The sequence below is a fragment of the Osmia lignaria genome, chromosome 14 (genome assembly GCF_051020975.1).
Source record: "Osmia lignaria lignaria isolate PbOS001 chromosome 14, iyOsmLign1, whole genome shotgun sequence".
Lineage (NCBI taxonomy): Eukaryota > Metazoa > Arthropoda > Insecta > Hymenoptera > Megachilidae > Osmia > Osmia lignaria.
Window position 1 is genome coordinate 1,400,783 of NC_135045.1, and position 23,465 is coordinate 1,424,247.

Consider the following 23,465-nt stretch of genomic DNA (forward strand, 5'->3'; position numbering starts at 1 on the left):
ATAGCGATAACTCGTGAAAATTACAGGCAGGAAAGTGAAAATGGCCTCGGTTATTAACTCTATTGCTTTCACTTTTGCCCTCTTGAACGCACTATGAGGTAATAAAATTGTATTTGCAATTAAAAATAATTTAGGGTGGATATTTCATAAAAAGTTTCTAAGGGATCGAATTAAGGGATGATATAAGGAAGGCTACAACACCGGGCCCAACTTTGCATACGGTCCTTTTCTAAGCCCTCCATTTATTTCGTCAAAAAATTGCAATTTTTGAAGCACGTTTCAAAAAGGGGTTCAATAGCCTCGGGCCCCAGAAACCTTAATCCGTTCCTGAATAAATGACTTTGCATTCGATGACTATACAGCGAAAGGGTTAATTATAAAAGAAGAAAAAAGTGGCATTAATTTATTACGGGTTGTAAAAACGTGGAATACGCAACATCGTACGCGTTCATGAAGATCCTCAAACGCGAACTGTCTGCAGACGTTGCAGTTGCAGTTGCATCGCGGTATGCATATGTATGCGTTAGCGTACGGCTGGAACAATGATACCAGTTTGACTGGTGTGCTTCTCCCACCCCTTAAAAGCGGCATGCACTGTATATCGCGAACCGATGCGCTCCAAGTTGCATCGTTTTAAGACGCTTCTTCGATATCCTGGCTATTTTCAGCTGCGATCGCCGAAGGTATTGATAACAGCCGAATGTCACGCGTATAACCACCTTCCGTGTTAACGAATCGAAAATGGAAGCGAGCTAATCGTTCCGATACGAATCGCTAGAAATAACCGCGTAATGGCCGCGTAAAGAAGTCACTTCGAATAGAGCCAGTTTAAAGGAATTCAGATTCTTCTTTTTCGAATATATTCGTAATAGAATACCGTTTTATGATAAAGAGAAGATATCATGGTGTCTAGTATGGCTTAGATGTATAATATATTTGAAATTTTTTTTTTTATATAAAAGAATAATAAACGATTCTGTCTATGCTGCTTCCAGATTTGGTCTCTCGAGGAACACGAGATCCAAATGTTTTAATTGGGAGAAAGTGCAAAGGCTCGATAAAATGGGTCGTTCGGTTATTTCCGTTTGAACAGGTTCTCTAAAGTGATCTCTTCAGAGAAACTGATCAATACTAAATATCTGCTTCACATTGGCATTCGACAAGTTGTCTAGAATATTAATATATCCTGTAGTAATTTAATTTCCAATGCTTATAAATTAATTATATGTTATCTTCAAGGTTATTGAACAATTTCAGTTTCTATATCTTACATAGCGGTTCGATATGTTATTAGAAATGAATTGAAATAACGAAATATCTAATCGTATTTTATTTTTTTATTTTATGCTGTACATAGAACAACACCTTGAACAGAACAGTATATAGATGCATCTCTTACTTAACAATCATTCGGGAGATCGATCGTTCTTTATGTAGAGCATCGTTGCAACGATCTTCCTGCACCGTGCACTCTGCTATTGTGCATCGGTTCGATGCAATGACGGATAAAATCGGATAAAAGCATAGGTAACCGGGGCTTACATAAAAACGAAACGCTAGGCGCAATCGTAATTGAAGATTGGATACGGTACAGCGGGTTAATTGCATCCCTATATCTCCGTATTGTTGGCGTAATCTCGGATTAGTTTCTTTGACAAGTGTACCTGGAACTTCCCTCCTGAAGCTCGTTATTCTTCCTATGGTGTTATTACTCTCAGGGATGCTTTTTTTTATTTTTATTTTCAGACGAGTTCCTTAACATTTTGATTGCTGCATGATTTTGATCAGGTCTTTCAGAAATTTTTGAATTTTCGAATTTTATAGCTTAGGAACTTTCTTTTTTTTGGGACTTTCGAACTTTGGAACCTTGGAATTCTAAAATTTTCGAATTTTAGAATCATCCAAATGTCTGAGAGGGTTTCCTTAAGCGGTAGGATCGATGCAGTTAGCGTTTCGCGTATTTTTGCACGGTGACAATGTCGCGGTATCTTTGTCGTCGTATCTCGTGCTGCGAAAAGCAAAGCCGACTGCGATCTCGTCAAGCGCATAATAGGGCATACGTCGGACTAGCTCGACGTGCTCATATTTGACTCTCGAGCCCTCGCGAGTCTGTTCTACGTGGAAAGGCAATTCCGTTCCCGCGTATCATAAAGTGTGAGTGCCATTTCGAGAGCTCAGGAAACGCAGCCGACCGGGCAGAAGCGTTCTCAAGCGGGATCATAAAAGGGGAACGCAATGAGAACCGAGTGAACTTCAAAGTCGTGTCGCAACTACGATCTCCTTCGCTTTACTTGACACTTCCTTTAACACAATGATCAGAGTGAATGGAATTGCAAACAGACGGAACATTGTTCCTTGTAAATTGCTTAAGAGAAGAAACGTGTTAGCTGCTTTTTTAATCCGAGCTTCGATTCCTTAATTAATTTTGAAATTTAAACTGTAATAATTATGCGTAAAAGATATCGATAAATAATATTTAGAAACTCAACAAATTGATACTAATAGTCTCGTTTCTAAAGGTCTCCGTCTCGGTAATAATTTCTCGTTGCATTTCTGCAATTATTGTCATCTCCGGCGATGCAACAACTGCAAATTCATGCACAACGCAAAATGTCAAAGAAGCATTAACATGTCGACATTTGCAACTTGGTACCACGATCTGTGTATGTTACAAATTATCTCTTCTCTTGTTCCCCTTCGTTCAATCAATAGATAAAATTGTTTTAAAGTTCAATGAATTCGTTTCTGAATAGAAATTCTTTATTTTTGATTTTCTATCTATCGTATTAGGTTATATTGAATACATTCTAAAGAGCATTCATTTCATGGATTAACCGAGCAATTTCTATCACAAAGTAACCAGCTCGATGTAAGGAGAAGCAGCTGTCTCGATCAGGATGCACCAGGTACGATTGAACTAAAAAGCAGCACGCCAATCGGCTTCGAATAGCCATTGCTCCTTTTTCAAGCATCCGTTCGATAAACGAACCATCGGTTCTTGGATCATCAAATTCATGACGAGAATACCGACACGTTACATTCGTAAACGATTACGATCTGCAGTAAGTGCCGGATAATTCTCTGTATGTCGGAATTGCAGGAGAGTGCACATTTCTCAAAAAAAAAAAAAAAAAAAAAAAAAAAAAAAAAAAAAAAAAAAAAAAAAATGATCGAATTGAGTAACCTGTTCCTTTTTCGAAGTCAGTTAAAAAGGGGGAATTATCGAACATATACATTCGTTTGAGCACGAAACGTTCCTCACAGGAAATTAAAGGAAATTAGCAAGCACCTACTGTACTCTTCCAAGTTGGAATTTTATATCTACAATTTTTTTCATTAATTGTTAAAAGGAAAGCAATTTTCTGTTAAGGAATAATTAAATTATTCGTATCGTGAGTTGTTTCGAAAGCAACAACCGTGAACCACTTTCATCTACCATGCTATCCCTCTACCAAAGACAGGATGTTGCTTCGATCTTCACGTGCAATGACCATCCGCGTTACCCGTCCAATATCTTTCGATTTCAATGGACTTTGTTCGTTAAGCGAGCAACCGTCAATTATGCTCCGGCATATTTAGTTTCCTTGTCGTGAAACAGGTACGCTTTACAGTTCCTCCTGTTTCCAGCGTGGTCATGCTGTTTCGTGATCACGCGAGGCAAACAAATAACATTAAATGTGAAGTGTGAAATAAAAGGAGGGCTTGGCCTCCTTAAAAATGTGGAAAGGCCTCTCAGTATTTTTAAATTTTTCAGATTAGCAAGATTGCAAAATTTAGATTTTCAAAATTCCAAAATTCCAAAATCTTGAGATCCTAATATTCTAAAATTCTAACATTTGACACTACTATTAAAGCTAGTTACGCCAATGCCAAATTGTCTACAATCTTTTGATGATTTGATGCAAAATATAATATTTTTATACATATTTCATTTCCCTCCATTTCTTAAAAGGAAACAAACAGAAAATAATTTCTCAAGATGGTAATTTACTTTACGTTGGAAAATTGATATCGTATCATCAATAATGAATCACAGGAAGCACATCTCAATAGTCCTGGCTCTACCACCATAATGAACATCCTTTACAGATGAGGCGTTTAACACTCTCATTAGTTATCCAGTCGTTCGCTTATCCTTATAAATCGATAGAATATCTCTCTTTCTTATAATCCCCGAAAGGAAATAGAAATAAAAGCTCGTCAGCTTGAAAGTTCTCGAAGCCGGTTGAAAATAAAGGCTACCTGTCGAAGATGATCTTGGCGAGAAGATAAAGCATCGAACAAACCTGCCTATCAACGGTACATGTCGGTCAAGCTTAAGCAAGCCTTCAAGAAACGAACCTCGAAGCGGTGTGCACCAGTTAAACGATAAATCAGCTGGTCTTTATCACGAGCTGGCCGTCGGTAATATATTCCGTTGAGAAGCGAGAAAAATTGATCATGGGCGTCTCCTTGGACTAGGAAACCGTGGTAATTTCTCTATCCAGCCGTCGTAAATAATAATTTACGGAAAGATTATTCCAGTGAACGCGTCGCAAATAAATCCGTTGAAATGCAAATCAACGGAGTACTAATTACAAACTAAATTTCTGCACAAATTTTTCACATTTCAAATTGCATTATTCTAGCTGAAATCGTAGAAAAAGAATAATGAAATTTCATTTATTTAAAATAATTCATTAATCACCTATTTTCTCTGAACGCGTTAGATAAATGAACGCCCGTTAATTAGCCTCTATTGTAGAATAAGCCATAATAGAGTTTTTCCGAGCATCAAGAGATCTATTCGTTACCCAGCAACAGGATCTTACCCCCGTGAACTTATTCAGGTATATTAGCGACACACCTCAGGCACACACTAACCATGGATCTTGTATTACATTAAAACAAGATTGTGCGAAGTAAGAGTCGGGGTCATTGTAATGATAAATCAACGCCGGCATTAACGTCTTCGTTAATAAATAGCAGCAGTACCCGGGCTCTCGCGCGTTTCCTACAACCAAACTGATTCACGTTACAACCGTGCACCGAGTGGCCGAGAGACACGGTTTTACCGACTAATGACCAAGCAGTCGTGGAAACTGGTTAGAATTAATTTGATCGTAGACGCGGCGCTCGATAACCGGCTGAATTCGAATCGAAAGTCTGCTCCGGAGAATAAAACGGTAATTTATGGGCTGACGATGAGGAGATTTCAACGCCTGCGTAAGCGATATCCGAGAAAAATTCTAATGTTCTAAGTTCTCGTCATTCCTTTTAGGGATCCCTGGCGAAAATGGCAATGTAGGGAAGGGGGTCCTTAAATATAGAAATCTAACTCTACCACACGCGGGGGATAATTAATATTTAATTATTATTTATATTTCTCAGTTATATACTAAATTTCTTAGCATTTAATAATTCAAAATTGTATCACTTTTAATATCAGTATCATCAAAATTAATATTTTAAGAATTTTTGCTTCTATGTTTAATATCAATATCATTAAAATGAATATTTTAACAATTTTTGCTTTTCCTATGTCGCTATTTTCACTAGGGTAATTGATCGCGAGTACAAGTACCCGATCGAGTGTTAGAAGAGCTCGATGAGAGAATTACCAGGGATATCGAGTCCTTTTACTGTAACCACCATCCAGTAACGATCTTAATCCTCAATAAATCTCGTCTCTTTCATAATTCCAGCGCTGTTCCCTTTCAAACGTTGGCCGATTTATTAGCGGGAGGGGGATTTAGGATTCGTTGGTACGAAAAGGATATCCACTCGGCTTTCACCCGTGGAAGATTCTATAACGATAGACGGTGGTGTGCCCTTCGACACACAGGCTGGGAAAACATAAATTAACAAGGGAAAAACGCGAGTGTCGCGCTATAAATCGCGTGTTTCTTTTTCGTATGCTACCGGCACGGCGACGTATCGTAGAGCGGGTTTAATTTACACGTAAATGAACGATGGACGTTGGCGATCGTTCGAGCTCGTAAAATTATTTATGTCCATCCGTGTAATTTACAAACGGTCTGTCTATGTTCTTGCCACTTTCATTATTGCAATGTGTAAATATCGTTGCGTTTCGATCATCGTTCCGCGTGCAGTTAATTCCCCCGAATACGCGTGTATCTCGTTCTTGTAAAATTCTTTCTTTCCAAGTTAATGAGCACCGAGAACTCGAGGAATTTCCTGTACACGCTACCTTTCTTTGAATATCGTTAAACTTTGATTACCATTAGGAATCCCCATATCGCGGAATGCTGATAGCTTTCGGACATCGTTGTGCTATAATTATCGATCGTACGTTTAATCATATAAGAAATTGAATATAAATTATTTTCCTAATTGTTGGTGCAAATAATGGAATTTATTGAAACAAGTTTGAAATATTTAACAGGTGGTATGTATTTAATTCTGTCATTTTTTCTTCTCCATTTTCTTGTAGAAAATTGGTAGATTCTTAAGAACTGTTCTGGTATTTGAGATATTTCTCGTTACACGATTCTACGTTATCAAGAGGGATAAGCTTCCTGGTATCGGGCTCGTTAACCGGACACTGTTTCGTTTTAATAAGCAATTATAAGCGCGACCTGTTGACCTGAAAGAAAATCATGAGTTCCGAGAAGAACTCGTGCCGATCCCTTCGAGGATCTTTCAGACAACATCTCGAAAGTCACGACTTGGTACACTTCACCGCAACATCTTTCTACGGAGGTATTCCGAGCGAATTGATCCTTCTTTATCTAGGAGAATCCACGCGAACTGTACACGTGGGAGGGGCACAATCTTCGGATAGTTACAGTAATTTGAAACACCGGGAACGTCCCTCTCGGTAAAGATGAAAATTCTTTCTAACATTTATTAAATTGAAAATTCAATACATCTCGCAAACGAATAAAATAATAATTACCAAAGTAATAAATCAAAGTACTAATTACGAGATTTATAAAAAGAATTGCGAGATATTTTAGATTGTGTTTTATCGTGTCTTGAACGTGTAAGGGGAAAAACGAAAATCCTCGAAAGCTTTGGATGTTGCTGCTCCATTCCGTAAATTCTTGGCGATTATTCGTACGTGTAAGGCACACACTTGTTCCACAGTCAAAGTATTAATCGTTTCAGAGACAGTGATGTATGTTGGCTGCATCAGGAACTCATTAGACCGAGTACTGTACACGCAGAGCACGAAATTTAATTTCAACTTTTCCAACCTACCACTGTTCCTTTTTTTTTTTTCCACGAGAAATTAATGAACAGAGTTTTGAAACGTATACTTTGAGCCATGCTGCTGCGACAATTAACTCTTGACACGTTGATTCCTTCATTCTACATGAAATTATTTTATTGCAAACAGAAAATTTCCATAAGTATCGAGAGTAACCAGACGACAGTCTACTTTTGGAAAATAAATAATATTCGTATCCTGCGGTGTTAAATATCGTCCATAATCACGTCGTTGTCGAAAGATTAATAACTGTTAATGAAACGGTTCCATCACTTCCTGCACGAGGTGGTTGGAAAAAGAGTTTTCAGTTGAACCTATAATTTTCCCTGCCACCGATCGCTCAATAATCTCCCTTGGTATCTTGATAATTTTCTCTGACCTTTAGTCAATTAACGTATCATTAGAAGAGCATACTATAAATTAGAAAACATGCGACTGCCACTAATTTGCATCGATCTCCTTCATTTAACATTGCGCATTTTTGGAAGGGACGATTATCTTGTATTAGCTACCGTCCCGTTTCAAAGCAATTTTAATAATTACGAGCAATTATTTTATTCTGAAAATCTATGAATTTTTGTTTCTTTAATGAAAATTTCGAAAAAGAGGTAAACGCGTGAAATGACCGTATTCCTGTCCTGTTAAAGTAATGATTTATTTATGAAGGAACGAAGCATCGATCAGAGGACGAAATGTCTCACTCGCAATCAGAAGTTAATCGTTATCCGTGTAGTTACACCGGTCGGTACTGGTGGACGTGAGAGTAGCGATGATAGTACAGCTGTAATCTGTTGAGATGATTGTAATTTGTAGCGCGGCGAGCGCCAGGTTGGATTGGTGCTCGACTAAATGTTGCTCGTCCGGATAATGAGAGGATTCGCTCGTCCAGCCTGTATTAGAGAGCAAATGATCCGGTAGGAACGAAGCTCCGTAGCTGGTTGCGTCGGGACGCGTCCTTGCATCGTCGGCAACCGGGGTACAGTTATTCAGATGGGAAACTCGGACAATGACTCCGTGGAACGATCTGAATAGCCTGGAGTTCGTTTCTGCTGTCGAACGAGGCCGTTTCTAGGTAATGGATAGATAGTGAGACGAAGATAAGCGGAACAGGATGTTCCTTCGAATAATTTCAAAGTGGGAGGACTTTTTTATAGGGAGGCATTGTTTTCAAATATGTTGGATCCACCTTATTTCAATATTTTAATAGACATACTTTAGAATTTTCTCAACAGTTCCGTGTCTTGTAGAATTGATTAACTCTCATACGTGTTAGGTAAAATAAAAATGTTTGAAATTAATAATTGGAGAAAATTTAACGAGATTTATCGGCAAATTATGTTTTGATTTCTTTCTCGACGTTTTTCTTGTATGCACACAGTTGTCAGCGATATAAAATAAGGGAAAAATTATTGCGATTTTTTGACCACGCGTGTTCCATCTTGCGAAGATGAATGCGCATAACTTGGCGGCCAGTAATGGTGGCTATAATGCACTCAGAAACGTGGAGGAGCGTGTTCGTTAACGGGTTCGCAGGTATCGGGGTTATCAAAACAGGTTTAGTGTCGAGGTGTAAGATTTAATGAATGGATCGACTCTTTTTTCGCGTGTCAGTACGTATATAATAAGCGAAAGTTGGACCCAGGGAACTAGTACTGGTTTGGGATGAACTGACGATTCTTTCAGTAGATAAACTACATATTTGAATTATGTACTGCTTTTCGCGGTGCTCGAATTATTCAAAACATCATAGGTATCACTCTAAATAAAAGAAGAGATAAATAAATTTAGGCTCTAAAATTCGAAAATTCCAGTCCCAAACTTCGCAGTTTAGAGACAGAGTCTAAGTACCATGCATCGCCGACCTTCCGGACGGATTCTTAGCATCCATAAAAGGTACATCTTTCGAGGAGTACCTTGACACAGAAAGAACAATTTCTAAATCCCAGACTCCTCAGTCTGAATAGAAGGAGAACTATGAGAACCTCTATGCGAATACCTCCAGAAGTTTTATCGTTCCCTGTCACTTCTTACCATTGCTGATGAAACGTATTTATTAAGAGCAACGCGTTCGCGCATTTTTCTTCAGCCGTAATATGGTTCGCGTTACAGTTACAGCTAGTGTAAAAACCGCTAAGGAGGAAGTACCATCGACTTTCGCGATAAAATCGCCAGTTTACGAGATGCAACGTCGCGATTACGCAGGGTAAGGAGACGACGAATGGTCGCGTTTCGAAAGCCAACGAATTACAACACGTATTAATTGTTATTACCAGCGAACGATCGATGATGTACTCGAGACGCGTTGTCAACGATGATCTAGCCAGAAGATGATACTAAACGAGTCTCGTGAGTTTTTTTCTATTTCGCAAACCTTGCCTCGATCAGTACTTTAGTTCACTCCCACCGGGGCCATTTCCTTTCAGCTCACGTTTACGCTTCTTCTATCGTGAATATGGACTTCCTCATTCGTGCCCACGGCGTCTTCTCTCTTTCTCTATCTCCCTGTACCGGTTGATTTCAATTTTGTGGAAAACACGATTCTTCTATCCGGGAATCAAGCTGTTGCATTTCTTCTGGCCGATGCGTTGCAATATTCAGAAACGCGCGAACGGATGTGCCGGTCGCGTTGAAAAGAAATGGTTTGTTGCTGATGGACTGTTAGGAATGCAATTCATGTAGGTCGTGATGGGAAAGATGATACACTTATTTCCCAATGACCATTGGGAACACTTGATGTAACTAAAATTCGTATTCATTTCTTTTCCAAATTCAGGGTCGGCCCTGAGATTTCGGGGATCGGTATTTGAGTACCACAAATAAAATTTATAAAATTAACATTAACTAATTGAAATTTGCATTTCTATCGATTAATATTCAAGTAAACATTACTATTCTTTCATTCTTAGACGCAAAATCCTCTTATGGGGACCCTGGACCTTGGGGGGGCCCTGTCCAAATTAATATCAATATCTTGAAAATTAAAATTTTACAATTTAAATCTTTGATATTTTTCGTGTATAGTATCGAATATGGTAGATTTTCCTCGAGAAAATGATGCAAGACTATTAGGATAACTATATTTAGAAAAGCTAATGTGTAATAATGTTGTTAAACGCAAAGTTATTAATCGTTGACCGACGGTGATATATCGAGTGTCGCGCGTACGACAACAGATCACTCTGATCTACGACGGGATAGGAAAGGAAAAGCCTTTTACATAGTAAATCAATTTGTAATCCTTGCATCCCCGACACGATCTACACGGACACGAGTCAGATGAAGCGATCTCCGCCACCGCGGCCAACTTATTCTTCAACTCTGAATGATTTAACGCTAACCGATCGAACGATTATACGTTAAATACTAGAAAATAAAAGGAAAATATAAATCAACGTGTCACGATTCTATGCGTTAACTATGCGCTTAAGTGATCCTTGAATCTTGAAGAATCTTTGATAATCGGTTTCAAGTAAAATATGAGTGTGTAAATTGTATTGACTTGGCATCGATAGAAGGACCATTTTGTTACATACTTGTTGTACCTTTACAATTCATACATTCCCATTCAGATACAAGTAACACTTTGCAATCTGATTCAGATATGTTGCATTGATATTTATTACTTGTAATCATTAGGTGTATGCAAAATGTATGACTCTTGATTTCTGTAATTATATATTACAATTCGTAATGGTAAATTAAATTAAAATGCTAATGGTGGAGTAACAGTTGCTGTAGGTTTGATAAATATAAATTATTTTTATTATTCGCTCGTTCTTTCACAATTTATTACATTTTTAGTAGGAGTGTATTGGTACCCTTAACCCTTTCGCTGTCACGGTGGTCCCATGGGACCGGCGCTTGTCTTTTCATTTGGGCCATGGTGGTTACCGGTCCACCGTAAGAAAAATGTGCTATTCAAAATGGGTAAGTTCAAAAATTCGCGTGACAGCGAAAGGGTTAATTTCGAAACAAGTAAATTGAAATGTGAATATTGTGGTCTAAGATGAGAACAGTTGAATGTACTGTTGAAAAATACCGGATGAAAAATAAAAAGTGAAATGGATGAAGAAAAGAAGAGGAATGATGAAGTTGATAAGGAAGAGGGTAAAGAGGTGTTTGAGAATCATCATTATATCGCAATCATCTCTATTTTATTATATATCCGGAGAATTAACATAGCACATCGTTTACCAGCACTTGCGTTAAATTACAGTTTCAAATATTATAAATGATACATGCACGGTGTGAGAGTAGTAAAAGAGAAAGTGTGAAGGAAGATGTTCGATAAAAGAAGTTTCTTCCCTTGATAGTTTCATGGAAATCAGTAATTACGAACTTTCTGTTACTCCACAACCTTCTTACTAATTAAAATGTATAATTACTTAACGCAGTTATTAGAGAGCCCCCGTTAAATGCTACCTTGTATTATGTCTTAATAAACTCCCTAGTCTTTCACAATAGACAATTACCCTGATAGCGGACTAATTAATTATTAATATTAAAAAAACATGAAAATTTCCATTCGAAATGATTTGATTAAAAAAAGAATGAAGAAATAATTTTGAATCAATGATAAATGCAGGAAGAAAACAGAAATACTGCAAGGAATGATAAGGAATGAAATAGGGGAGGAAATAAAATATAAATAAAACACGAGACTGTAGTTAACCTATGACCGGAAATGGTAGGTGCAGGCTCGGTAGAGGCGGGGGAAGGGCGCGTATCCGTTTACGGAGGAAGAGAGGAAGTGGAAGGAGGATTACCTACTATAAATCAATGTGTAGGCGTTGCAACGAGCTATCCCCCCTGATTATTTACATATACGCTAGTAAATAATTGATTTTACCACCAGGCGTCGAAATATTTTCACGAGTTACGACCCTACGCGAGTTCCTATCGGCAATTTCGCATTTGTACAAATTTGTTCTCTCAAAAAGCTCAATCAGATATTACCTGCGCATCCATAATTAAAATTAAAAAAAGATAAAAGTGAAGTTTCCTCGGTTAATTTTATTTTCTATTGGTCATTCAACCCCTATGAAACGATGCGATCTCTTCTCCCCCCCTATTCTTCGTCTATTTCTCGTTCTCGCTCCATCGTGAGCGTGCATCGGACCGCCTACTTAACGTGGATAATTTTATTTTCTCGAGGATCGGCACCTAGCGTGGCCGGTCGTGAAAGCAACAAATTAACCGACGACACTATCGTGGGTCGATAGCGAGTATGTGCTGTGAATTATAGAGTGTGTTTCGCGCAACCTTTGCCGGTATCCGTTTTAACCGAGTTGTTACAACGCTACCTGAACGAGCCCCCTTTTCCCTCTCTCTGACAAACGTAATTACGCCCTGTAATTGCGGTTCTCTCATTTTTCATGTTTCCAATGATGCTTTGATAACGTTCTTACTAAGTTTTGATCGAGATAAGGGAAGAAGGAAACAACTTTTCTTCGAATAATTGTGTGTTTGAATAGTTTTAGTATATTTCAATGAACTTTGAAAAAAAAGAATAGATTAAAAAAATTTTTGAATTAAAAAATTATAGAATATTTTAATAATATTTGTGCGCAGTTGTGTCGACGATTAATCAATACATGAACCTTCTGATTATAGAAAGGTTCGTTCATTGATTGAACTGAACAATTCATTTTTAGATAATTAAAAATAAAAAATTAGATTTTTTTCACGTATTCTATAGAATTTTATATTTTTCTTTTATGTTTGCATTGGATTAATTACAGTGATTACAGAGAAACTTATTAATGCTTTAACGGAGACGTTTCTCTTATCACTACAGCCTTGGCTCTAAAAAAGAGTTTAATCAACTTAAATAGCATTCTGTTAGATAAAAGTAGAATATTTCGTTAGTCATAGTGAAATAAATCGGTCGAAAAATTCTGAGAAAGAAATGAAAATTATTCTATATAAAACAGGAAATAGATGATTGATTTTATTCAAACAAGTATCAGTAAATAGAATTTGTCTACTTTTGTGTTTTATTATACTCTTCAAAATAATTGTAAAATAATGTAGACAAGAAATATCCCATATAAAAAAGGTTTCACTAGTTTCCTTTCGTTTTCATATCCTTGGTGATATTACGAACGAATTTTTCGGATAAAAAAAAGAAAAAATTGTGCCGACCGTGACAGGATTCGAACCTGCAATCTTCGGATCCGAAGTCCGACGCCTTATCCGTTAGGCCACACGGTCTATTAGGGGTAGTTACCCCAAACATTGAAGACCCTGGTAACATTCTACCTTAAATTTTTAATAAACTTTATTCAGTTCCTTCTATTTCATAAATTTACCATCACACATCGATAGAATAAATTTACAATTGTTCTGAAATTAATAAAACATAAAAATTATAAAGAATAAAAGTCAGCTGTAAGGTATCTCGGTTAGTTTCTTTTACACGATCAGGTTCTACAACTCTGTACAACTTTCTTTGTTACAAAGAAAGAAAATTTTAGATGTATCTATGAAATAAATATGTTAGACGGTGCGTGAACGACGTTCACAGAAATACGTTCTCCCACACACGATCGACGAGTATCCGGACGAGTGTCTAATGTATTCACCCCTCTTGTCTCGAAGAGTCAGCCGAGGCATGCTAATTGCCTTTTGGACAATAGTGGGATACCGCGTTGGCATGCGATTCTCTAGGCACGTTCTACCTTACATCGGGAATATTTTCGTTTGCTTTCAACTGCCACCAGCCACCTCTCCCGATTTCAGACGTCCCTGGATATTCCCCGACACAAAGAATCTCCTCTAAAATATTCTTCGGCGTTAATTTCAAGGGTAAATTTAAACCGTGTTCTCGCGTTAAAAACGACGAACTTTCAAATGAAAAAAAAAAAAAAAGAAAAATCCACAGAGTATCATTTTAAAAATATTTCAAAAGTCACGGTAGATCTTCGAGAAAAGAGGAACGATCGTTGGAATAAAGTACATATTAAGCGTTCGTGGGGTTCGAACGAGGCGGGTTTGAATAGTCCGGTTCATTTAGATTCCTCGGTGCAGCTCGTGCAGTGTAAAGGACGTCGAAACTGTCCCGTACGCGCACGCCTTTCGACGTTACGTGATGGAAGCTCGCGGACTAAAGCGCGTAATTGACGTAACAACGTGCATCGTGAACTTTAGCCGTGGACGGTGGCCATTTATGGCGTTAACTAACGACTAGGGAGCATAACGCGGACAGAAAGGGCTGACATAGCCATGGATAGCGATATTACGGACCGATTGCACCGGTGAAAGCGGACCATTGTCTTTGCTCCTTTACAGAGAACAAGTGTTTCCGCGCTCTTTGCTATGCATCCGCTTTGCATTTTGATTTATTCCAGTTTCACGGTGGATCTCTGGAATCTATAAATCCATCACAATACGCAGAGTTTATTTTAGAAACCTTTCACTGAGAATTGTGTGTGTATCCATTAGTAATCGAGAATTGTGAATATTGAGTAAATGTCAATTCAAATTTTCCCGCGTAAATGGTAGCGCGTGATAGGGCCAGAGTCCTATATATACGGTGCCCTCTCACCTGCATCGTCATTCTTCCCCCGACCATCCCAGGGGTGAGGTGGACCTAGGAACACCGCTATTGTTCCCGGGGAAAAATGATTTGAACGCGAATGTAAACTTTACCTAAATTCTAACGCATCTGTTTGAAGTTGGAATTTCTTCCTTCATAAATTTCTATCATGGAACTTCAAGCTGGCAACTGAAGTTTATGGACGTTCTAACTATGAGTTTCAATATTCCAGTTCTACTAGAAATAGAAATAAATGAAACGTAGATTATAGATGGTTTCTCGAGCGTAAACTTCACGAAGAGATTATTCGTTTCGCATCTTTCATCTGTTACGCGTAAATCCTGCAAGTAGTTGTTAGTCGATTGACAGTAGTTCACAATGCCTTTCAAAGCTTTCTCATATTTCCTGCAGAACGTTAGCTCCTTTCTTTTTTCTTCGCGAAGGAATAATGTCTTCCTGGTGGTCTCAGTCACAGACCATTGCATCGAGTCAAGAGCTACTCTAGCTTGCGAGTAATCCTCGTTGGTAATGATCGGTACCGCAATGTCAAAATGCATTTACCAAATAGTCGTGAAATTGCATTTTGCTTTACGAGCTGCATGGTCATTATTAACATTCTTGGATTTCAATTTACTTCATTGTGGAAGTCTCGAAAATAACATTAAAAAAAAAAAAAAAATAAATGAAAAGAGAAAGAATTTCTTAGAATCTGTTGTCTGATTAAAATTTTTAACAAATTTCAAAATTAACAGGTTGATAAAAAAATCCAATCATCCTCGATTTCTCAATTTTCATACTAACGTCATTAATTTGCAATGTTGAGCCACGCAATTGCTACGAAAACAAAAGGAAACGGTAAAGTTGATGAAGAGATCACGCGAGCATCAGAGATTTATTAAGTCTAATGCCTGCTACGCGTCCAATTAAACCCATGAACAGTTTATCGGCGTTAAATCATTGTAATTACAACATTCTTGTCGGCTATTAACACTAAAAACTTCATTACATCTATAATGAATAATTGTCCTCGTTTTGTTTCTATTCGAACGTAACGTGGAAACTGAAACAAGTTGTTCGACATTCAACGCTCATTAGAAAATGAAAAAAGAATTCTTTTACCAAGTTTAAAGTTAATAAATTCAATTAAGAAATCAATTACTCAATTGACAACTATTTCTACAAAAAATACATCACGGTTCAATGTGAAACGTGCTTTAAGTCTCGTTTGCAAAGTTAGAAGAGCAACCGGAACCCTCGGAGTAACATACTGTTAACCGAGGCCGGGACGGAGACCGCAACCTAACCACCGGTTAATTAATACCCATTCGACTTCAAGGCATTTATTTTCATAATGACAGCGGGGAACAAAAGATGTTTTATTAGCGCCGGGAAACTAGCGATTGCTGGAGTATATACTCAGCTTCTCAAAGGACGAACTACGATATCGTAAACGTTGACGTGAAAACGGATTCTCTCGTTCGACAAATTGTTTGTAGAGGATAATTATTCTAATGAGCGTCGTGGCGACGGTGTTTGAGAATTTATTGCTAAATTGAAAGTGAAATTGAAATTACTTCTAATTAATATGCTTAACAACTTCAATTTCTCATATAATATAATCTGATTTCCAATAAAATTACAGGCATGATTAATGAGAAAAAATTGAGATTGAGCGATAAACAAACTAATAGCTTCGTCAAAATTAGAGCCGATCGAGTTTCATTACAAACAGGTTAATAGTAAACGAAGGTGAAAGCTGGTTGATTGATTAGAGAAGGAAGGAACCTTGGTGTTAAAGAAGGAGAAATTGAGAGTTCCATTACTCAGAGGTAATTTGAATGATTCATGAGCGAGTACGTGTCATACGCGAAAGAAGAAAAAAATAAGTTATCGGCTGGTGATTTTCATGTAAAACTTGTCCGTTGATTTTTCGCTTCTCCTTGAAAATCCACACGGTGAAGGGGATGAAGTTTCGCTCGAAGGGATAGCTTCATGATTTATGGAAGATGCGTTCAGCTAAGTACCTACCACCTTGGTATTATTGGCATGATCCTGATATGTCTTCGTTGTAGTGTCGTCCTGATTGTAAGACGGTAATATCTTGCCACCTTGGATAATCTTGGTTCATCATTTGTTGACTTAAAATGAAAAATAGTCTGAAGGAGAGATAAAAATGTAAAAATTTGAAACTTGGAATTTTGGAAGGTAACAAAATAAAAAATTTGAAACTTGGAATTTTGGAAGATAACAAAATTAAAAATTAAAGATTTAGAATTTTTGAAGGTAGGTAACAAAATTTCAGAGATTAATATTGAAAATAGTGAATTGTAAATTTTGGTCATTTCTTCCAAGGCAATATTCTCTATTTCCAATCGTCCTAAATACAAATTATCAACGCCCACGTTGAAACTCCTTTTTCTCCGATTTTCTACTTAACGGTACCAATCCACGTGAAACGGCAGACGTGCGAGACAGCCGGTAGAATTTATGCGGGACAGTTTCTCACAAGTCCGACGGTATCTGTGTGTGGACTACTTAAAGAAATTTCAGTGTCTTCAGTGAACCTTTTCCTCTCTAGGATCGTCCAGGACCTTTTCATTCGTGTTACGACCGAGATAACACGATCCTCTACTCGTGAGATTACTTAATTTGTGATCGTACGAAAGATCTTTCGTACGATTTTAACGAGTTTCAAATGCCCGAGTCGAGGATTTTACTACATTTTTATGTCTTTCTTTCGATAGACTAGCGGAGTAGGTATAATCGCGATCGAATGAAATAAACCTAACCACTCAATGTTACTTCTTTTTACGATTTCTCTGCTTAGAATTTATAAAATCGACGTTTTACACTTGATGTTAATTTACTTTCTAGTATCTTGCTCGAACGTAGAATGTCATCTGCCATAAATATTTCTTGGGAAAAGTCTATCAGCGAGTCAACGGTCGGGTATAATTACGATAGATCGTCAGTTCGATCACGTTTCGAATGTTCAAATAATACGGTAATATTCGCGATATTTACAAGTAGAAGAAAGCGGTTGATAAATGTTTCATGTCTTTGAAATATCATCGGTGTTCTTCAGAATTCTTGTAAAACCCGTACGGCAGTCGTTAACGTGTCGTAAATCTTAATCAACTAGAGACAGATTTCAAACGATGTCTTCATCGGACGTTAATAATTTTTATTTATAATCTTGTTTCAGACTGGTGTCACGGCATTGCAGAAGGCAGCCTCCGAGGGCCATTTGGAGATCGTCGAATTGTTGCTGAAACACGGCGCGGATGTCGCTCGTCAAGACACCGTGGTAAGTTTGATCTTAATCAATTTTACCTTTACGATATTATATCGCGTCGGACGATGTAAATTAACATGCACAGGCATGAATTAAAATTAACGGTGCCCGAGGCTATCGAAACATTGCGGACCCTCTTAGACTCCACCCTTAAACCGGCGGTACACCTGCGTAAAAATGATTAATCATTTTTCGAAACGAGCCAGGTTAATTAACGATTTAATACGCAAAATAAATAAAGTCCAAAATGCGTACGGGTTGTGAAAAGGATTGCATATCATTGGGAAAACAGGATGCTCGGGTCAGACGGGCATAAACGCATTTTTCATCTTCTCTTTACGAGTCTCTTTACCAAACAGACACCGGAATGTACTTACATTGATATGCGTATCTTCGTAATAAGATCCTCAGCCGCTCAGCACGCGGTCCTTGAAGGAAAAAAGAAGAAAACTCGAGAGATCGCTACCAGGAAAACGTCGAAAGAGGATGCTCATAATTTCGCGTTCTTTTTAGAAGAAACAATTTACGAGAATTTTTACGCGTCGCTGCATCGGCAGCGATATTTTATCACTTACCTCAGAATCGATCCCTCCGGGCATGGATTTTATTCGTTTCGTAATGCGACTCGATGTGTCCCGCGGTGGTTAACGAGAACGCGACACTCGCAGCGACGATATAAATTCCCTGTGCTGTACACTCTGCGTCGCCTGATAGATACGATTACCGGAGGGAAAATAAAATATCGGTGGAAGGCGAGTGCAATAAATTCAGGTAAATTGGGAAATCGTTGATCTTGCACGGTTCTTTTTTCTTCCGAGGGAAAAAGAAAGTTCTGCAAACACTGTCTCGATGGCGGGCCGTAAATTGACGGTGAAATTCGATACGGGCGAAATGAATTTGCGTTCCAGACATCTTGGAATCGAGATTAATTTAAAATAAAAATTTTCATTCAGAGTTTGGGAAATTGATCAGAGATTTCCGCGAGAAATCGCGAAAGAGGTACCGCGTAAAACAGGGGGATCATTAAAATAATCAAAGGGGTGAGAATAAATACTATCACTAAAAGGGTGTAAATTTCTGTTTAATTTCCGACATGAGAAAGCGTGTTCAGGAAGCGGCTCAATAATAGCCACGATAAAACAGCTCTTTTATTGCGATCTCTCGGTCATGTATTACAGCAATCAGGGATTAGCATTACAAACACTAGAGATACGCGCAATACTTACCTATCGCGATAAAATTCATTAGCAATCAATCAGGGTACCGTGACATTGATAGGTGAGAATTAATCTGCAAAGATGCATAATTTACCACCCCCGTTCTTGCAACGTTCGTTTAAGAAATTAAATGTCATAATTAAAATTTTTCTTCGTTCGTGAAAAATGTTCCTTGTCGTCGCTGTCATTTTCGATTTACATATGAATCGTTCACGTAATTGGCAACAAGATAATTGTCGAAGAAACAAAGTGTACACTTTGGTATTCGATCGATCCTATCTGTATACGTACTTGTCACTATCGTATGCAAATTAAATGCAAAATCCCTTTTTTTCGTACCTGCGTTTCCAGTATGCACGAACTGCACGAAACAGAGTTTCCGTTTGGTCGATAATTATCTCGTCGACAGGGTGCGGGGACACGGCGCGTTTCAAAGGTCAGGATATATTCGAATCGATATCGTGGCTATCATTACGTCGTAAAGCATTTAATGGCTGTCATTACCGATATTGTATCGCGTTATTGCAGGTACGTGTTAAAGGAACGCGTTCGACGATCGTTCGAAGGTTTTGCTCGTTTTAAGGTAGCAATTTGGCGAGCGGGACGCACACGCGAGATAAACGACACGAAAATCATGGGAGGCGTGCGTGGAACTCTTGTGCGCTGATGAGGGTCACCGATTGATCCTCAAATTTGCCGCGATCTTACCGATCGGTTGCAAAACATCGCCATTCTTTTTGGGACCTTGTGCCCCATAAAAGAAAAAAAAAAATTCCTGATCAAAGTTTAATTAGATAGTTGATTTACATAATCCATTCAAATTCCTACATCAATCGTCAAATTGGAAATTATTTAAAATGGATGTTTTTGAAAAATATCTTAAGAAATGCTTTTATTCCTCTTCTCATACAAGGTAGAAAATTGCAGTTACACTTTAATCGCTCGATTTATACACTTATCTATGAACATTAATTACATTAATGGACATCCTGTTCGGTTTAATGAAGGCTGTAAAGTCGATCGTATATTCAAGTCAAACATAACTCTACGTCAAGAGAAATAATTTAATCCTCGATTCTTAATATTAATATCGTGGAAATTATGAAAGGGTTGAGAATCGCTGTTCTGTGTGTACAACACTTACATCCATGGATGGTAATTAACATCCAAAACACACAAATAAGTCGTTCGATCAGGTTCCCTCGCGTATCGTTTCTTTTACATTTTCACCAAGTTTTCGATTAAATATTAGATCATAAAAATATGTAGTTAGCAGTGTACGCGGTTGAAGCGTTTGATCTTCCGACTGGCCGATTCGAAAGCGATTAATCCGCGGCGCGGCGCGTACCGAAGCATCTTCGATTGATTATTATCGCGCCGATAATGATAGCCCATATCGGTTGAATCGTTTAATGAGCATCAGGCACGTACTTTACGTTAAAAGGACCGACAGTGCAGGGCCGTAATACCGTGGTATTAAACCGACGGGAAACGTCTGATCTCCCTCTTATTCCAGAAGAGTTTCGCGGAATACGACGATACCAAACGAATTGGTTAGATCATCTGGCGATTACCTTAAGAAGATGAGGATTTATTATTTCCCTGAGCGACTACTGTTTACGTACTTACACACTTTAATACTTTTATTTTGTCAAAGATATGTAAATGTACGTTCGGGTATCCGGTCGAACACGTTTATGCATTTATGTATTTTACTGAATCCTGGTTAAAAGCGGTATTATAAAGGTATTTCGAGTTGTCAAACCCTGTACGAGGCAGCACACCTTTCAGAAGATAACAGCATTTTCGCGAAGAGAGAATTCCTCATCGTCGTGTACAATCAGGCGGGCAACGATTTAACAAGGTCCAATGCAAAATTTCGCACGACGGGGAGTCGTATATGCACCCTCTATCTCTTTTTTCGTATTCCCCGTTCCCGCAGCTTTTGCAATCCTCTCATCCGATGTTATCCGATCGAGTGACGGCTCGAAGCGTATTCGCGGCAGCCAGGATGCAAATGTCAAAAGATTGGAGAACAGCAAAAGCAAAATATCCGCGATGAGAAGGTGGGATATCGACGCTCGTGAATCGATTACCGATACCGAAGAGAAAGAAACGCTGGTAATGCGCTACCATGGACGACGCCAATCTCTGTACGTTCCATTCTTCGTATTCTACCTTACCCGATGCTTCTTTCGTCTGGGAATTATTTGAAATTCACGTTAGATTCTGTTCAGAATCTAGACATTTGTCGGAGTGGCCGAGTTTGACCCGAATTTTCGGATACCCGAAATGCAAAATGAATTTTAAAAGTAAACGAATATAAGATTCAACGACGAGATACGCGTATCCCTGAAATCTCTGAAGAACGTTCGACGATTTTGCATACTTTTTTCTTAACTTCAGCAATTTTCCTGCGTTCGGTGGTTCCTTTTTTTCTGAACTTTCGTTTCTGGTTAATCGAAGATTACAATCTTCCCTCTGGCGGGTCTGGTGTGTTGATAATTGCTTCATTTGGATATGGGACTACGCTCGGTTTAATGGTATATCTTGGGTATAATAACACGTTTCAGTTGTACATTAAATATTTTATTTGTTGGTTGAATCCGTCGTTTGCTTTTCAAAGAAATTGTTGATTTTACTTTATCGATATTTAATTATTCGTTAACCGTTAAATAAATGTTCCCTTCAGATCTTTTCATATGTAAATATAATTCTTTCTCGAATTGTCGATAATATTTCACCGTGATAAAACATAAACTACAGGGTAGCATGAATTCTTGAAATACCTCGATAATCATAAGCGTTTCTACCGGAGGAACTTATTACGTTTTCAATGACGATAAATCGTACTCTAGCTTACAAGAGAAAGTACTTACACTGAACGGAGTATCCCGCTCATTAAAGGCTAGACGCTTTTAATACGGCTACTTGGAAAAACTTGCTGCTTGCTATTAACAAGGAATAACGATAATTTTCGTTTCATTACGAGCTTGAATTTACGCGTATGCTCGTTTAGTTGACACCAGTCCCTTGTCACCGCTTTTACGGTGTCTCCCTATCCAGTCTTTTCTTTCTTTTCCAAACCACATTCCGTTATTCGAAATATTCTAACAATACGTTGAATAATAATCTTGATGCATCGACGTTGATCCACAATCGCGTGGAAACTAGGAGAAACGATTTCTCGACTCCTATTCGTCTCATTTGTCACATTTACAACGCCTTATGGTCGGCGAGCTTGACCGCGAAAGTCGATCGGGTTCGTCCCCTTCGAAGGTCTGGTTTCCATGTTCGCGATTGAGATTTTCTTTATACCGTACACCGCGTGATCCACTTTACTTTTTGCCGAGAGTTCGAGCACTCTCTAGATACCGCTCGCGACGACGCCGGTTCGCGGCATTTATGTCGCGGCTTCTAATTAAAGGTCTCTTTAGTTTTAAACAATAAATTCTTCTTAATAAATATTCTCGCTGGAACGAACGGACGTTCAACGATCTCGCGCTCAGGGCTACTTTGTTAAGCGATTTTACTAGAACGGTTACCGGCTTAGCGCGAAGCAACTTTTACGATCTAGTAATTTCAGAGTTGATCGGCAATTCCCCAGTTACCGTGCTACGTGTCGTGAGGGACGATCGCGTGCTTCCGGAGGACACAGGGCGCGTTTCTAACACGCGTACCGGAGCTCTCACGTGTCGCGAGGCGTGTCAGCTTCTGCACGAGATACCCGCGGATATTCAATTGCAATGCGTTTCCATGAAGCTTCCGAAGAAGATGTTAAGGTATCTTCAGAGAAGCGACAGATGATACATTTCACAGGGGTGAGACATAATTTTATTGGAAATCGATCGAGAGTCTAAAGGTTATCTATGAACGTGTAATCTTCTAGATCTCGTGACAGCATTTCTTTTTTTAAATTATAAGTGGTCACTGAGAAGCCTTAGTTAGTTTTCTTAGACCCAGTTTCCATTGGTAGGATAAACGGCACTCTGCTGTCTCATGTGACTAGCTTGAACCACTGCTTCAATCGCGTATCAAATGGTCGATTTCGAAACGTAGAAAGTCTGACATATAACTATGTATTGCAGGATATCATGGCTTCAAATTGATACGCCATAAGCGGTGTTTGAAATTTTATCGGGACACACTTCCCCTATTATGGTATCGATTCGATGCCGAATGGAAAATCGAATTTCCGGCTAG

At 38.4% G+C, this 23,465-nt stretch overlaps 1 protein-coding gene and 1 non-coding gene across 10 annotated transcripts in view; one reads left to right on the top strand and one right to left on the bottom strand.

Annotated features, from left to right (window-relative positions):
- The window catches only part of dgo (ankyrin repeat domain containing protein 6 diego), an 82,783-nt gene that overhangs the window by 31,252 nt on the left and 28,066 nt on the right, over positions 1-23,465 (top strand). For all 9 annotated transcript variants that reach the window (XM_034335460.2, XM_034335461.2, XM_034335467.2 and 6 more), the window contains one exon: positions 17,956-18,057. In XM_034335460.2, coding sequence (XP_034191351.1) covers positions 17,956-18,057 — 102 coding nt within the window. The remainder of the gene's footprint in view (positions 1-17,955; positions 18,058-23,465) is intronic.
- TRNAR-UCG (transfer RNA arginine (anticodon UCG)) lies at positions 13,354-13,426 on the bottom strand. Its single transcript has one exon. It is a non-coding gene; the product is annotated as a tRNA-Arg (tRNA).